This window comes from Otolemur garnettii, unplaced genomic scaffold, assembly GCF_000181295.1.
Source record: "Otolemur garnettii isolate 467f Iridium unplaced genomic scaffold, OtoGar3 scaffold00071, whole genome shotgun sequence".
Lineage (NCBI taxonomy): Eukaryota > Metazoa > Chordata > Mammalia > Primates > Galagidae > Otolemur > Otolemur garnettii.
Genome location: NW_003852466.1, coordinates 496,808 through 509,964, shown reverse-complemented (window position 1 = coordinate 509,964; position 13,157 = coordinate 496,808). Strand labels below are relative to the sequence as shown.

General features: G+C 54.7%; 1 protein-coding gene across 1 annotated transcript; it reads right to left on the bottom strand.

The window, feature by feature from the left end:
- Window positions 1-297: 297 nt before the first annotated feature.
- RAB11B (RAB11B, member RAS oncogene family) lies at window positions 298-12,407 on the bottom strand. The gene is made up of 5 exons (XM_003793659.3): window positions 12,218-12,407; window positions 3,229-3,424; window positions 2,233-2,426; window positions 1,906-1,986; window positions 298-1,336 (listed from the first exon to the last, which is right to left on the bottom strand). Exons 1-5 carry the CDS (start codon window positions 12,348-12,350, stop codon window positions 1,191-1,193), a joined length of 750 nt encoding a protein of 249 aa, XP_003793707.1. The 5' UTR covers window positions 12,351-12,407; the 3' UTR covers window positions 298-1,190.
- Between the last annotated feature and the right edge of the window lie 750 nt (window positions 12,408-13,157).

The following is a 13,157-nucleotide window of genomic DNA, read 5'->3' as shown; positions in this document are numbered from 1 at the left end:
GGAGTTCATGGTCATGGACACCCCCTTCTGCCACACCCCCCTGGCTGTCTCACCCTCCCTTCAACCTCACCTGGCTCCAGGATCCCCATGGCCATGTGGTTACACATGAAAAGCCTGCTGGGCCAGCCCAAGAAGCCTTCAAATTGCCCTGGGCTGGTGCTAGCGCCCAAAGCTCCCCCAGGGGCTGGGGCTGGGACTGGGCCAGGGTGGGGGGGGTCTGCCCTACACTGGGGGACGTGCAGCAAGGGGTTCAGGAGTCGCCGTCTGGCGTAGAGAAAGAAGACAGAAGTGCAGCGGCAGTTTTCTGTACAGGAAGTTGGATTATACATTTTAGTAGTGGGCCAGAGAAATGAGGCATGGGGCAAAACAGTGCAGGGGCTACAGGGAGAATAAGAGATCAAGAGCTAAGGTTTGGCGTAAATCTTACAAAGTGTATAAAGAATCTGTGTTTCTCTACAATAACAAAACCAAAGGCTACAAGAGCAGTTGTATATACAAAACACGGAGATATTGCTTCACTTGCAAACAGGCTCCAGACCAGACGGGGAGACAAGACAGAGGAGTAGGGGGCGGACAGGGCTGAAGGGGCGCTGCGTGCAAGAGGAGAGCAAGACAGGGATTGGCTTCTCCCAGCTACAATCTACAGGCGGGGCTGGGGTTGCACGCACAGAGGTGGGAGGCCTGCGTGCTAGCTGTGCGCAGAGGAGCTGGCAGCCAGTAGCTAAGAGCTAAGAGAGTCCACCTGCGCTGGCCCCAGCTGCCTGGCTCTTCTGGTTTCAGCTCCAAGCGAGATTCTGGGTAGGGATGGCTGGCCAATGAGGCCAGCTAGCCAGAGAGGGAGGAAGGCAATCGTTCCTTGGAGTCTGCCGAGGAAAACAGAAGAAGCTGGTCCCATCTGCCCGCCCTCCTTGCCTCTAACTGGGCTTGTCCATCTCGCTGCCCTCCCAGACCGGCAAGATAACTGCCGGGACCCGAGTTGAGTGGGCACAGCAAGCCAGGGCTTCTAGCTTCCCTGCGCAGGATAGGAGGTGCCATTGATTCCTGCCCTTCCTGGGCCCCAGCCGGCTGTGTGGCGCTCACTGAAAGGGCAGGAGCAAGCTGGTCAGAGGGACAATGGGGAGGGGCTGGGAGGACACCGTGGTGGGGGCAGGCCGAGGACGTGCACGCACGCTGGGCGGAGGCTGGGGTGGTCACAGGTTCTGGCAACACTGCAGCTTGTTGGGTTTCTGTCCGTCGGTGGTAGGTGGCACGCTGATGTCCACCACGTTGTTGCCAGGGGACTCGTCGTGGGCTGCACGGTCGGCAATCTGCTTTTGGGACACAATTCTGTAGATCTCTGCCAGAGAAGGGAGGGAGATACCAGGTGAGTGAGTCTCATGACCTGTCTGCCCATGGTAACCACCTCCCTGTAGGACTTTGTGGAGTCTCCCCAGGGGTCCCTAGTATATATATATATCATAGAAACAAAGACAGGGGCCGTGCTCCAGGGGCCACCACCCACCTGCCCATGGTGGGCTATGCACTCAGTAAGGGCAGGACCATCTGGCTATCTGGTAATAGCCAGCCCTACCTCTTGTTCCTTAAGATTAGAGGCTCTCTCCTCCCTCAGTAGTAAACTCCAGGATGCCAAGGGGCTGAGGGCTACGGTAGCACCTGCCTACCCTGCTGGTCCCAGGTGGGTGTTTGGTTGTAGAGCCCAACATGGGCCCACCCACAAGGACTGAGGCAGGGAGGTCTCTGTCCTGCATGCTAGCAAGGCCTGGATGTGGCCTGAGCCTGGAGAGGATGCCATGCCTAGCCTTGGGTCCGGACAAAATAGCAGGTTTAAGAAATGAAGGTTCAGGGGCTGCATTCTGCCCTGAGAGGCTGGTGCCCTTCCCAGGCCCACCCAGGCCCTGTGACCACCTGTGAGGATGTTCTTGAATGCTTCTTCTACGTTGGTGGAATCCAAAGCTGAAGTCTCAATGAAGGACAAGTTGTTCTTTTCTGAAACAGAAAGTACTGCCCAGGTGAGTGAAGAGGTGGGGTTGTATGGTGTCTGGCTCTCCTCCCTCTTTCTTGAGGATGCCACCTGCCCACTTGCCAGGCCCAGGAACGAAAGACCACTCTTGAAGGAGGGGAGTCTGGCACTGTGGCCAGGGGCCCTGGCATTGTGGGGGTGCCTCCTGCTTTCCAGATGCTTCTCTGATGCCTCAGTCTCCACCCTGTTCTCAGGGGCCCAGCTGGACCCACCTGCAAAGGCGCGGGCCTCGTCAGTAGGCACAGCTCGCAGGTGGCGCAGGTCACTCTTGTTGCCCACCAGCATGATGACGATGTTGCTGTCAGCATGGTCCCGAAGCTCCTTCAGCCAGCGCTCCACGTTCTCATAGGTCAGGTGTTTGGCGATGTCATACACCAGCAGGGCACCCACAGCACCACGATAGTACCTGCAGGGCAGGGTCCTGTGAGCTGCTCTGGGCCCGGACACCCTCTGGGCCATGTGCAGCAGCAGCCTCATGGGAAGGCAGCACACACATCATGCACAGGGTCCAGCCAAGGGGTGCCCATTGTGGTCTTAAGGGATGGATGTGATCAGAGGCCCCAGGTCTGCTCCCTAGATCCATCTCTGGAATGTGGGGGCCTGAGGAGGGAGCTAGGGGGAAAAGGAACCAGCAACTGCTCAGAGAAAAGGCCATTGCTGGGCAAAGTACCAAATCCCCGCTCCCTACCCTATGCAGAGCCAGCCACAGGCTGTCGAGGAAATGGATGGACATACACCCACCAGAAAGCTGAAGGAGACAGGGAGGGGGTCTAGGAGACAGCCAAGTGGTACAATGACCGGTGATGGGGAAAGGCTGGGGGCTGGGAGGGGTCCAGAAACAGGCAGCTTGAGTGGGTCCTGATGGCCGGTAGGCCTTAGGGAGGCACTGGAGCCCAGGTCTAGGTAAGAGGACAGAATGAACATGGACAAGGCACGAGCTGCCACACAGAAGGGAGCAGAGGAAGGAGGAAGGCTGCCGGGCAGGGATGGGAGGCCAGGGGATGATACTCAGGGATACCCTAGTGCCCCAGTGTGGCCAGGGCTGGGCACAGTTCTGCTTGAGGATCTCACACCTCCTGAGGGGTCTCTGAGGCTGAGGTGTTACTCCACCCTCCACTCTCATGCCATTGCCTCATCTACCTAACTTGTCCTTCAAGCCCACACACCCATGTCCCCACTCAGCAGGGCCTTAGCTGCCCAACACGCACGCAGAGGTAATGGCGCGGTAGCGCTCCTGGCCGGCTGTGTCCCAGATCTGTGCCTTGATGGTCTTGCCGTCCACCTGGATGCTGCGGGTGGCGAACTCAACTCCAATGGTGCTCTTGCTCTCCAAGTTGAACTCATTGCGGGTAAAGCGCGACAGCAGGTTGCTCTTGCCCACGCCTGAGTCCCCGATGAGCACCACTGATGGAAGAGAGGAGGGAAGGGGAAGATCTGTGAGTCCCCACACACCACCCACAGAAGCTTCCCAGTGGCTCCCTGGGTGCTGTGTGAATGTGGCAGCCAAGGATGCAGAGGAACCCACAGGAACTATGGTCCCTGGTGCAGAAGTGAATGGAAGCTCCTGCCTTCCAGAAATAGCCACTGTGGATGGCACAACACTCCCACCTGTCTCTGGTCCTCAGAACAGGGCTATCCCTGCTGGGGCATAGGGACCTCAGCATTCTAGCAGGAGTGGCTTATGATTCATCAACTCCTAAGCCTCTACCTGCAGCCTGGTGGCTGGGCAGCAGGGTACAGCCCAAGAAAGCTTCAGTACTTGGTGACCTTGGGCAAATCAGTTAACCTCTCTGGGCTGCCTTTTTTGAAAAGTGTGAACAGGAAGGCAGTAATGGCAGCCATTCCAGGAGGAGGAAGTGAGAGCATGTGTCATTGTGACCTAGCCAGCATGTGGGACTCAGGAAGGGACTCGAGTGGCCACGTGTTGCTATTACTGTTGTAGTTTTGGCCAGAATGTGGGAAGTGTTCCTCCAGGTTCTTACCTATGAGGGTCTGGCAGGCAATGAGGAGCTACCCCTTACCCATGCCCAGGCCCTCAACCCTCCACCCAAATGCACATTCAGCTCCACCACAGAGTGTTTGGTGATGAATAAGAAAGTGCCCTCTGGGGTATAGAAAGGACAGAGCATGCCATCAGCTCCTATCAGCCCTGTCCCCTGCCCTGCTGACTTGGTGCAAGGGGAGGGTACACACAGCTACATGCTGCCTTCTGCAGCCCCCACCTGCGAGTTGGCCTCGATGACTGGGGACAGTTTCCACTCAGCCCAGCCCACACCTGCCAGTGCCAAAGCAGCTCACCAAGACACAAAGCCTCACTCAGGAGGGCAGTCGGAGTAACAGGGCTGGGAGGGAGATAAGGGATGTGGGCAACAGTCCCAGCTGAATGCCATCAGAAACAAGAACCCTCTGAGCAGAGCAGCATAGGCTGGTCAGATTGGGGGCATCCCGACCCCCCATAAAGCATTTCCCAACTTTGGAAGCACTGCCTTTGGGATGCCAGCTGCCCAGGCTCTGGGGTGGTAGAGCATACCATGCAGGGGAGACTGATATGTGCATATACACAGGTGTGTGTGTACCCAGGTGCACATGGTATAGATGAAATGACAGGTTGCAGCCAACCAGATGCCCTAGCCAGACAAGGACCTTGGGCCTTGGGACCTGAGAGGGTAGGTCTGCCTGGTGGCTTGATCATCCATGTCCCTGAGGAAGGGGATCCACTGAGGTTTAGGCTTCCCCAGCCTGGGCAGAGATGGGCAGAGCTGGCCCTCTTGAGCTCGAGAAGATGCAGGCAGTCACAGTGAGCGCATGCTGACAGATGACTTGGCTCCACTGGGAATCCTGCCCCAATGAGGGAGCCAGGGTCAGATCTCACCACATCTGCCTCCCATTGGCCACACTGTGATGCTCTGTTAACAAGCTCAGGATTCTTTCTTTAGAAAAGATTACGTCCTGACCTTACTCCCTATTTCAGGCACCTTTTGATTCTCTCCTTTCTAGACTCCCAAACCCCTAAAAGGTGTTCTCTGTACTCACTGACCCCACCTCTGTCTTCTCAGCCCTCAGAACCCAAACTGAAAAATCATTTCCCCACTGAGGTAAGCCTCAGCCCCTGGAGCCCACGCAGCTGATGCCCAATGGCCTCCCTCCTTCCTGCCACTCTTTCTTCTCCTCTCCTGCCTTCAGGGACCCCATGCCCCCATCTCCCCTGTAAGTGATCATTAGACCTGCAAACAGCAGGGAGCCCTAGGATGGGTCCCTCTGTCCAATCTGGTCCCTGGGTGACTCTGTCTGGGCATGAGGCTGCAAATACTGACTGTGGGCTGGCAAATCCTATATGTACCTCTCTCCCCAGAGGCCCAGACTGGTGTGCTCACTACCTCCTCCTCCATGTCTCCTTGAGGGACATAGGCTCCTCAAAAGCAGCACAGCAGAGCTCCAGTCCCTGACTGCTCCCTGACTTGCCCACCCAGCCTCTACCCGCCTTCTCTATTTGCAGGTAATGGCAGCCTTGTCCTTCCAGTGCTCAGGCCAGAAACTGGGAGTCACCCTCTACTCCTCTCTTTCACATCCCAGAGCTGATCTTTCAGCACCTTCAAAACTGAAGGCCGGTCGCAGTGGCTTACTCCTGTAATCCTAGCACTCTGGGAGGCTTAGGTGGGTGGATTGTTGAGCTTAGGAGTTTGAGACCAGCCTGAATAAGAGCAAGACCCCATGTCTATTAAAAATAGAAAAACCAGCCAGATGTGGCAGGCGCCTGTAGTCCCAGCTACTGGGGAGGCTGAGGCAAGAGAATTGCTTAAGTCTAAGTTTGAGGTTGCTGTGAGCTGTGATGCCATGGCACTCTACCGAGAGCGATGCAGTGAGACACCCTGGGGGCTGGAGATCTATTTCTTGATCCATGTGGGGGGTTTGAGTTCAGCTGGTAAAAATTCACTAACTATACACTTGCATATAGTATACTCTCCTGTCTGAATGTAGCTCTGGTGAAAAGTTGTCTGTGTGTCTCTTATTATCTTTGCTGCCCCCAACTTTGGCCAGGCCACCATCCTCTCTCCCTGGGTTACTGTGCCAGCCACCTCCCTGGGGGCCCCATGTTCACTCTCATCCCCAACCAAAAGCCTGTTCTCTCCACAGCAGCCAGAGGATATTAGTGAGCACCTAAGTCTAGTTCCATCCCCACTCTGCCCATAGCCTTCCCTGGTTCCTACTGCCCTTGGGAAAAAGCCCAAGTCCTCCCCACAGATCACAAGGACCTGCACCACCTGCCCTGTCATCTTCCTATCCTCCCCTCCTCCCTCTCTGCCCCTGGATCACTCTCCAGCCACACGGGGATATCCTTGCTATTCCTCCTGCCACAGAGTCTTTGCACAGGCTATACCCTCTGCCTGGAACATTCTTCCCCAGGCACCCACCAAGGATGGACCTTGCTGCCATCCTACTAAAACCCCACCACCCAGCCTTCCTCATCCCTGGCTTTTCTCCCTACTACTAAGGCCACCTCCTCCCTTGCCAGGTTTCATGTGTTTACTTTTTTGCCAGTCTGACCTGTGGGCAAGAATAAGCCCTGGCTTAGTGCCTGGCACAGAATAAGCACCCAACAAATGTCTGTCAAATGAATAAACAAATGCCAAAGTGGGTCGCAGAGCATCTCAGACCTACCCCCTAGACACACACATTTGGAGGGTGCCCAGGTCACCACTCTTGGGCCACAGTGTAGGGAAGATCAGACAGCCCCCACCACCCAGCCCCCACCCTCTTTGGCTGGCTGCTTTTAGAGGCAAGAATAACAAGAACACAAAGAACGTTTAACCAATCTGTGCTGAGGAAGTTCTTGGTGCATCATTTTTTGGAAGCCTCATGTAGCCCATTTTACAGATGAGGAAACTGAAGCACAGAGAGGGAACGACCAGCCCAAGATACACAGGGTGGGAGGGTAGAGAAGGGATCTGCGTATGTTTGCAGGCTGGCTCGCCCTGCCTAACTGTGCCCACCAAGCAACCAGTGACTTGTCCAGGGCCAACTACTTGGGAGGTAGCAGGTCTTCTGGGTCTAGGGCCTAAGCTTTGCTTCTCCCAACTCACCCCCTCACCTGCTGTCCTCCCCCATCCCTCAGCATATGGACGGAGGGTCACATGTGGGACACATGTAAATATTGTTATTCCCATGAAACAGTTTGGGACACTCAACCCAAAGTGTCCAAGTCCCTAGCCCAAGGTCACCCAGTGAGAATGGTGGAGGCTAAGAGCAGGATAAAGGCCAACCAGCCACTGCCCAGGTGAACAGCTGGAAGGCTGTGTTGCCCGGGAAGAGTGCCCAATTCAGAGAGGTAGGCAGTGAGCCAGCAGCTGGGCTCACCTCACATGTAGGCTAAGAATGAACATAGCATTGTTGAGGACACAGAAAACAACCTGTTGTCTTAGGGAAAGAAAAGGCCCTTCAGGACACAGCTTCCAGCATTTCCACAGAAGTTGGTGGCTTCACTGACCAGGAAATGGCCTCCTGGACACACCACTTGACTTGCAGAGCAGGCAAGTCCACTTGGCAAAAACAAACAGCTGGCAGCTCTCAGAGTTCTGGGTGCTCTCATCTGCCCCATGACAGTGTGATGCCCCTGGGGCCCAGACCCTGGCACTGAGTGAGTGGCCATGCAGGGGCTATGTCCTCAGTTCAGGCAGCCCTAGGGCCCCGTCACTCCTCTGAAGTGGCGCTGGTAGGCACTCTTGCCTCAACCATTCTCTGGTGAGAAGTGTTCAGAATTGGGCCACACAAACGGTCCCCATTCTAAACGGAGAAGATAGCATGTCTGGGTCCCCAAACGGCCACTGAACAATAGGCCTGGTGCGGATCTGCCCAGGCTAGAGGGTTGGGAGCTGCCCTGTTCCAATGGATCAGCAGCCACTCCTTGACTGGGGTGGATACAACCTGGAAGACAGGGCCTGGAGCCCCTGCAGCCAGTTTCCCACATGAGCTATGACCCTTGGGGTCAGGGGCTCCAGGGAAGGGCCTAGGAGAGCCTCAGTGGCCGTCGGGGAGACAGCTGCTCCCACGTAGACTCACAGCCCAGTGTCCCTCTGAGGAAAACTCAGGGATACTCCTGGGGCTCATTGGACAGGCTGAGAAAATGGCCCCCATGGCTAAAAGGATAAAATGTTAGGAAGATAAATATGAGTATCTATAATTAGGTACAAATAAATAATCTCATTCCCGGGGGAGGTAGAGACTGTTCAGGGAGAAAAACAAATGTTGCATGAGGGTTCACCCAGAGGATCTGCTGGCCTTGGCCACTGAGGTCAAGAGAGCCAACGGGTGATGTGGCTGCTGAAAAAACAAGGCAGTGGCAAGAGGGTGGCACAGAGGGCAGCCAGTGTCCTAAGCAATGTGGTATGGCCTATCCCTGCCAATAAAACCCAGGGACAGGGAGAATGGCAGAGCAGTGGGGCCAGCTAGGGTAGGGCAGGAGGATCACTATCCTCTCGACTCCAGGTGGCAAGGATGGAGATCCACATGGTGACAAAGTTGGCCCTTGTCAACACTTCTGGTACAGTTGTGACTTGGACATCTCTCTAAGGCCAGCCCATTGTCCTTGTTGGGGGAGGGTGGATAGGCCCAGGGAGGACCCCCTGCAGGCCCTGGGACCTCAGGAGGGAGAAGCTCACAGATGCAATTCATTTGTGCCCCTGCACTCGCATTTCCATTAGCCCACCACATTTATGGCAAGCAATGTGACAGTAGGGGCTGCCTGCTATTTCCCCCTCTCCCTCCCTTTTTTCTTTTTTTGAGACAGAGTCTTACTATGTCACCCTTAGTAGAGTGCTGTAACATCACAGCTCACAGCAACACCAAACTCTTGGGCTTAAGTGATTCTCTTGCCTCAGCCTCCCGAGTAGCTGGGACCATAGATGCCTGCCACAAACACCCAGCTATTTTTTTGTTGCAATTTGGCCAGGGCTGGGTTTGAACTCACCACTCTCAGTATATGGGGTGGGTGCCCTACCCACTGAGACACAGGTGCCGCCCCGGGCTATTGTTTTTTTTTTTTTTCTAGAGATAGAGTCTCACTTTGTCACCCTTGGTAGAGTGCCATGGTGTCATAGCACACAGCAACCTCCAACTCCCCAGCTTAAGGAATTCTCTTGCCTCAGCCTCTCGAGTAGCTGGGACCACAGGCACCTGCCACAATGCCCGGGTATTTTTCTTGTTGCTGTTGTTGCAGTGTTTGGCCAGGTCTGCGTTTGAACCCACCACCCTCAGGCGCCACCACTGGCTATTGTTTGTTGTTGTTGTTGTTGTTGTTTAGCAGGCCCAGGCCGGGTTCAAACTCACCAGCCCCAGTGCATGTGGCTAGCGCCCTAACCACTCACTGAGCTACAGGTGCCAAGCCCCTTCCTTCCTTTTTAATTTACCAGACCGATAAGGAGTGCCCTTTTCTTACTTAACAGAGTGAAAATCTAAGTGGATTTAAAGACAAATTTCTTTCTTTCTTTTCTTCTTTGAGACAGAGCCTAAAGCTGTCCCCCTGGGTAGAGTGCTGTAGCATCACAGCTCACAGCAACCTCCAACTTCTGGGCTCAAGCGAGTCTCTTGCCTCAGTCTCCCAAGAGCTGGGACCACCGGCGCCTGCCACAACGCCTGGCTATTTTTTGGTTGCAGCCATCATTGTTGTTTGGTGGGCCCAGGCTGAATTTGAACCCACCACCTTAGCTGTATGTGGCTGGTGCCTTAGCCACCTGAGCCACAGGTGCCGAACCGACAAATTTCTTTTTGAGACAGAGTTTCACTTTGTCACACTTGGTAGAGTGCTGTGGTGTCAGCTCACAGCAACCTCCAACTCTTAGGCTCAAGCAATTTTCTACCCTAAGCCTCCCAAGTATTGGTGCCCACCACAACACCCAGCTATTTTTAGATGGGGGTCTCGCTCTTTCTCAGGCTGGTCTTTGAACACATGAGCTCAGGAAATCCACCTACCTCAGTCTCCTAGAGTGCTAGGATTACAAGAGTGAGCCATTGTGCTGGGCCTTAAAGAAAAATATTAAAAGAAAAGAGGGGCGTCCTCCGATGAGGTCCTGAGGTCTAAATTATGAAGATCAGACATCAGCTGACCAGTTGGGGAAACGCTGACTTTGTGGGTTAGACTTTTGCTACCAAACAGCTTGAGAGGGTCAGCAGGGCACCTGCTCAACTCAGGGAAAGGAGGCCAGTGGGAGAGGGCAGTGGGGTAGGCGGGCACCCCCCTCCTGCCAGCTGCCCGGTAAGCTAGATCAGTGTTTCCAGGAAGTGGACCCTGGAGACGAGTCCCGGGAACTACATGGCTTCACTGCTACCCCTGACCCAGTAACTGTACTTCTGGGAACACAATTCAAGGAAATAACCCGAAGGTGCAAAAGGATAACTCAGGGAAACTTGGAGCTGGGGTATTTATAATAGTAAAAGGTTGAAAATAACAAGCAGGGAATGACCACAGAATCCTGGATTTGGCACTTGGGGAGAAGTGCCTTCTGCCCTGGCAGTCTCACCTATGGGCAGGTGCTCAGACACAACCTACCAGCAGCTATCCCAGGGTGGAGTGACTGGAGATGGCACTGGCTGCAACAGGACCAGAATCTGCTCCCCCTGTCACCAGAGGGGGCTGTTTGGATCTTACACAGCTTTCCTTGGCTGCTATGGTGGGATCTTGGACCTGACACCTGCCAACCACCCAGTCTCACCTGTGTTGACATTATATACCTGCTTGTGGTAGCCAGAGTCCACAGTGCAGCGGGCCAACTCTAAGCCTTTGCAAAGGTACTCCCTCTCCCTCTGCCTGGAAGCCTTTTGCCAATGGATAACTCAGGTAGGGAGACTTCTGCTCCACTCTCCACAACTCCAAGATGCTCAAGGTTCAAGCAAGACCAGTCTGAACATAGAGCACACTCTCAGAGATGGCCGGCTCTCTCAATGAGGTAAAGACACCAACAGGTAGCAGAGGAGGTAGGCCCTCACAGAGCAGGGCAAAGGATCCCGGCATGGGCCCAGAGGTTAGCTCTCAAAAACTGCTATTGTGAGGCAGGGAGCCCAGCTTGGACAGTACAAGGCCTGGCAGAAGGCCAGCTTGGCACAGAAAGTACTGTAAACCCAGTGACCCCTAAATCAGCCCACCTCAGAAACAAGGGACTCCAGCAACGTGAAGGGAGTAAGTATACCCAGCCTGAGAGGCAGGATGAGGGATTTTCCCAGTTGGTGCCAAACCTGTAAAGGCCTGATCTGCCTAGGCCTTACTTAATGGTCCTAGAACCCTTAGTCCCTTGGGTAGGAAAGATCTCCAACAAGATGGCTGGAGTCCCAGCCATCAGAATGCATGTGTTGCGGGGAGATGGTTTGACAACTCCAAGTCCCAGATCTTGGCAGCAAGGCCCCCAATACCTATGCCCAAAGTGATAAGGCTCACAGCTAGCTTGGATTCTTAACTATGTCCTTGTTTCTCTGGGCCTCAAAATCGTACTCTGTAAAAAGAGAGGCTGGATAATATCCACCTTCCAGGGGTGTGGCGAGGATTTAATGAGTTTTTGCGGGTAAAGTGCTCAGAAAAGGGTTACTACTATTAAGAGTCCTAGGAGTTAAGAGACAGAACTGTTGCCGCTCACACAGGTGCTCCTACACGCAATTCCGGCTCGGCACCCCAATCCAAGACTTCCCACCTGCAAACACACCCCTCTCTCCCACCTTGACCAAGCCCCTATAGTGGCCCCGCCCCTCCAAGGGTTCGCCTCTAGGCGAGCTGCACCCAATCCGGCCAGGCTTTGCGAAAGCCCCCGCCCCCACCTCTCCAAGTCCAACCCACTGATTGGACACGCCTATCCGCCCTGGCTCCGCCTCCACGCCGAATAGATCTTTCCACCTAGTTCGACCCGCCAAATCCAGGAAAGCCGTGCGCCTCTCGAGGCCCCGCCCCTAACGGCCTCGCCCACCGCTCCGGGCTCCACCCACTCTGGGCCCCGGCCCCGCCCCGCCGCATCCTAGGCCCCCAAGCCTCCCTGGGCCATCAGCTCCGCATGGCCGCACACCCTGGCCCAAAGCTGAAGAAACCCAGCCTGTCCCGATCTTCCTGACATACCAGGCCCTAATCTCCAGGCTTCGGCCTAGGCTTAGCGGCCTGGAGCACAGCCTCGGCCTGCTATCTCGCAGCCGCACCCTCGCCCATCTATGTGCCATCGCTCGCACCTTTGAATAGGTAGTCATATTCGTCGTCCCGGGTCCCCATTGTCCTGGCGCTTCCGGCGGGATCGGCAACTCCGCAGCCCCACCACAAATACCCGACGGGGGCGGAGTCGACGCCGCGCAGAGCGGCGGTCATAAGGCCAATTAGCGGTGGGTGGTATAGCGACTGGCATCCAAAGCAGCCAATCAGTGGTGAAAGCAGAGCCCCGGGGTGGGTGCTGCCTAGGATCCACCCTCCTCGCTCTCGGTGTCCCGAAGAAAGGCGGAAGGAATGCGGTCCTTTCTGAAGTGACGGGCGCGCCAACCTATCAGAAGAGACCTCAGGAAGGCGGGGCGGAAGACTGGAGGAATGAAACAGATTGACGAAGCAAGGAGCCAATGAAAGGCTTGATTCGTACCCGACCCAACTACCAGAGGACCGGTCGCGGAAGAAAAATGAATTTGCGTCCAGGTGATGGTTACGCTTCTCAACGTTCCAATGACGTCATAGGTCACTGCGCCCAGCGCTGGCCTCTCCCCTTAGCCCATAGATGACCATTTCCGGGGTCCTTTTGGGGGCGACTCTTCTCTTGGTTGTGGTTTCCGTCCTTACGTTGGTGATACATTTGTCAATATGTTACCCCATGTGCCTTAGTTTCCTCCCCTCTAGACAGGGAAGGAACCCACCTCATGGAATCATTTGAGACCAACTAGATCATTTACTTAAACATAGTGAATCAGTTGGCCACTCTCTGCCATGAAGTTTTTGTGTAACAAATATTGATAAATCCTTACTGGGCACCAAGCGCTCTCCAGCATGACGTCTGTCCCCACTTTGTTCCTGTACCCTGTTTTATTACTCCCGTACGTAGGATTTACCACTACCTGACATTAAAGTTTGTGTTTATTTTATACATTTAACGTATACAACATGATATGTTTTATTTTTGTCTTTTTTTTTTTT

What these genes read in the sequence shown, in the direction of transcription:
- RAB11B (XM_003793659.3), bottom strand. Translation starts at nt 12,350, where the DNA reads ATGACCGCCGCTCTGCGCGGCGTCGACTCCGCCCCCGTCGGGTATTTG. An exon ending in TACCGCGCCATTACCTCTGC is followed by an intron (nt 2,427 to 3,228) that starts GTGCGTGTTGGG and finishes CCTGCCCTGCAG; the next exon opens with GTACTATCGTGGTGCTGTGG. An exon ending in ATTCAAGAACATCCTCACAG is followed by an intron (nt 1,337 to 1,905) that starts GTGGTCACAGGG and finishes CTTCTCTGGCAG; the next exon opens with AGATCTACAGAATTGTGTCC.